At 49.1% G+C, this 3,154-nt stretch overlaps 1 protein-coding gene across 1 annotated transcript in view; it reads right to left on the bottom strand.

Annotated features, from left to right (window-relative positions):
* Nucleotides 1–225: 225 nt before the first annotated feature.
* Nucleotides 226–3,154, bottom strand: part of ZNF341 (zinc finger protein 341) — a 16,627-nt gene continuing 13,698 nt past the window's right edge. The window contains exons 14-15 of the mRNA XM_009892114.1: nucleotides 2,449–2,519; nucleotides 226–1,327 (exon numbers count right to left, since the gene is read on the bottom strand). Coding sequence (XP_009890416.1) covers nucleotides 813–1,327; nucleotides 2,449–2,519 — 586 coding nt within the window. The 3' untranslated portion in view covers nucleotides 226–812. The remainder of the gene's footprint in view (nucleotides 1,328–2,448; nucleotides 2,520–3,154) is intronic.

The following is a 3,154-nucleotide window of genomic DNA, read 5'->3' as shown; positions in this document are numbered from 1 at the left end:
ACCCTGGACAGGTCACGTCACCCAGGCCTTAGTCTCCCTCACTGGACACAAAGGGTGTCACGTTTAACTGTCACAAGGATTGACTCATTGATGTCTAAGGCACTTGGAGATCCTTGGATATGGAGAAAAAAACATGAAAAGAACAAACACAGTGGAAGGAATACCAACCAGACAGAAGAGGCGACACACGCACGTGCTCCCACCCTCCAACTCCACACAGCACAGGAGGTCCATGGTGTTTATAACACATGTAGTACAGACAAGGTGATCTTTCTACTGATAGAGACAGAGAGGAGAAAGATACCAGAGATAAGCCTATCAGGGTATTTCTGAACAGTGTTCCCAAAGGATCTCAGGATGAACTTGCTTCCACTAGGAAGGATCAATTGTTTGCTCTCGGAAAGGCCACCCAAATACTGGGCAATACAGCTTTTAGGTCAAAAAAACCACAGATGGGACAGGCTGTGATTTGCAAAGCCACCTGATTTCAGCAGCTCTGTTTGTTGCAAGTTTGCATGCTCCTTCTTCTTACCCTGATTCAGGGATCTTAGTCTTTCTTGCCCTAGGCTGACCAGTGATGCAGAGGGACAAGAAACAATGGAGCCACTCTCTTCAGTGCCTTGTAGCCATTGGTGGCTTCCAAGCAGTCCTCTGCCCAAGGACAGGAAGAACAAGTGGAGATGAAAGCCATTCTCTCCCATATCCATCTACCTTCCCACAAGAGCTTTGGTCTTTTTCACTGGGATAAATTTCAGCACCGAGTCTGACAGCCCCAGCAGCAGCCCTCAGCCACACAGTGGCTCTATGCATTATCACTCCGTTGTTTGGATGTAAACAGGGACAGCCAGCATGGTGCAAGGGCCATCCGAGGCAGTCTGCAGTTCTGCCAGCGCCAAATTAGACGCAATGCTGTTGGGCTGCCCAGGAACTACAAGGTCCGAGTCACCAGCTCCTGACCCACCAACCACAATAGACAGGACCGCATCTGACTCCTGGAACGGTCCTTTGTTAGGGCCACCTTCAGGGGGGCTTTCCCCAGCAGCACCATCCTTCAGCTCTGCCAGACCCAGCTGGTTGGGGAGGGAAAGGCCCGCCTTGCGCCCCCGCGCCACCCGCTTCTTCTGGGGCTTCCTGAGCTGCAGGTCTTTGTCCTTGGGTGAGCCCAGCCGGCACTTGTGGTCCTTCATGTACTTGTGGCGCGTGAAGCCTTTGCTGCAGGTGGGGCAGCGGTATTTGTAGTTGCCGGTGTGTGAGCGCTGATGCTCTATCATGTGGGCTCGTCGGCTGAAGGACTTGTTACAGTACTGGCACTTGTGGATCTTCATCCCTGCACAGAGCACCGGAGGAGAGAGAGCTCGGTTAGAGACCCTGCATCCTTCAGGAAAATCTGCACCGCGCTAAGGGCGTGCTTCATCTCCTCTTCCAAGGAGATGTTCCCTGATAGAGGGAGGAGACACTGTGGCAGGCAAATTTGCAGTCAGAAAAAGGTGAACGGCTACACCTTGAATGTCTGTGTTTACAAAGGGCTAAAACAATAGTTCTTGCCTCAAATAAGAGGATTAAAATATCACCAGAAAAAAATGTCAGGTAATTGTGATGAAAATGCAAAACAATCTTAAACTCTGATTTTTTTCAAGTGTATTTGGTAAGCAAAAAAAATTCACTTTTTTTTTCCCTCCCAAGTATGGGAATGTACAGTCTGAAACAAACCACCCATTGCACTGTCAGCACAGTCCCATCTGATCACACTCTGCAAGGCTTTGGACAGAACAGGCACAAGAAAAGGGTTTCAGTTTGACCCCAAGAGACAAAAGTCAGAACATTCCCTAGGGCATGGGAATAAATTATCTGTCTTTATTAGGAGTGGGAGCATCATTTTTGGAACACAGAGAGAAGGGAATCAAATCCCAAAAGATCTCCTTTTGCATGTGAGATGGTATTGGGGAAGAGTGCACAGAGCACTCTGGATATTCATTTGACAGCAAACACAATGAGTAATCCAGCTCTGCTTCTGTGTCTTACCAGCAGGCCCTGCCTACCGATGTATATTGCCTTAGAAAACAGACCAAAGCTTAGACACAGCTGTAAATGCAAGCTCACTTAAACAGGCCTGCAGCAACTGAGATTAAAAAGAATCTAAAGCTAATAAATTATATCAAGAATTCAGGCCTCTATCTGGGAAACACTGTACTGCACGCAGTGGAAAATTCTCCCACAGGAAACTCCCCAGTAGCTGTGTTAGCTGAGCGGTGGGTGGAGGGACACCGCAGGAAAAGCACCTGGAAGGAACATCTTGCGCTTCTGGGGGTATAAAGCAGAAGCACTTTCACAGTTTGCTCTCTCCTGTTTCTCAGGCTTACTCCTTCTGTAACATGCTCCTGCAGCACCACGGAAAATCCCAGCCACTTCATTCCCCACCACCGGCAGCATGGTCAGAGCTGCACTTACCCGAATGGGACAGTATGTGAGCCTTCAGCTTGTCAGGCCTGTTGAACTCTTTATTGCAGCCCGTGTGGTTTCTGTAACAACAACAAATGCTAGTGAGCAGCATGAATCAACTGAGGAGCAATGTATAAACAGATCCTGGACCATAAAGAGATCCACAACCCTTGGCCTTAGCAGCACCCAGACGGGTCCCTCGGTGCAAACTCAGTAGGAGCTCGACTGTTTCAACCCTTCTGTAGAGGGGCAAGAAACAAACAGGCTGCTACAGGGACACATGGCTTCTGCTAGACTAAACATGGTCTGTGTCTCACTATGAATGGTCCTAAAAGCAGCACGTTCAAGATCCCAGCTGGAGACAGAAATACTTCAGAAAGAGCTACAAGGTGGTCAGAGCAGGGAGAAGCCAGTCAGCCTTGGCTACCTCAGAAGGCTCGTGGCTGTGCCACGGCTTTGGGAATGCACCTTATAAACCTGGGGTTCTTTGGCTCATACATTAGCTCCCATGTTGCCAAACGCTTTTCAAGACATAGCACAGGGAGAGCCCATCATTCAGCCAACCCTGTGCTTCGTGGTCAAATAACACTCCTCCTCTTCCCCAGTGCTCCCCAGGTGCAACCCCTGAGCCTCCCATGAAGGCAGGCACTATTTTGCAGGGCTTGATGAACTGAGATGAAATATGTCCCCAGAAGAAGTCAATGACAAAGAACTG

Source organism: Charadrius vociferus, unplaced genomic scaffold (assembly GCF_000708025.1).
Source record: "Charadrius vociferus isolate BGI_N301 unplaced genomic scaffold, ASM70802v2 scaffold409, whole genome shotgun sequence".
Lineage (NCBI taxonomy): Eukaryota > Metazoa > Chordata > Aves > Charadriiformes > Charadriidae > Charadrius > Charadrius vociferus.
This window is presented reverse-complemented; position numbering and strand designations above follow the sequence as displayed.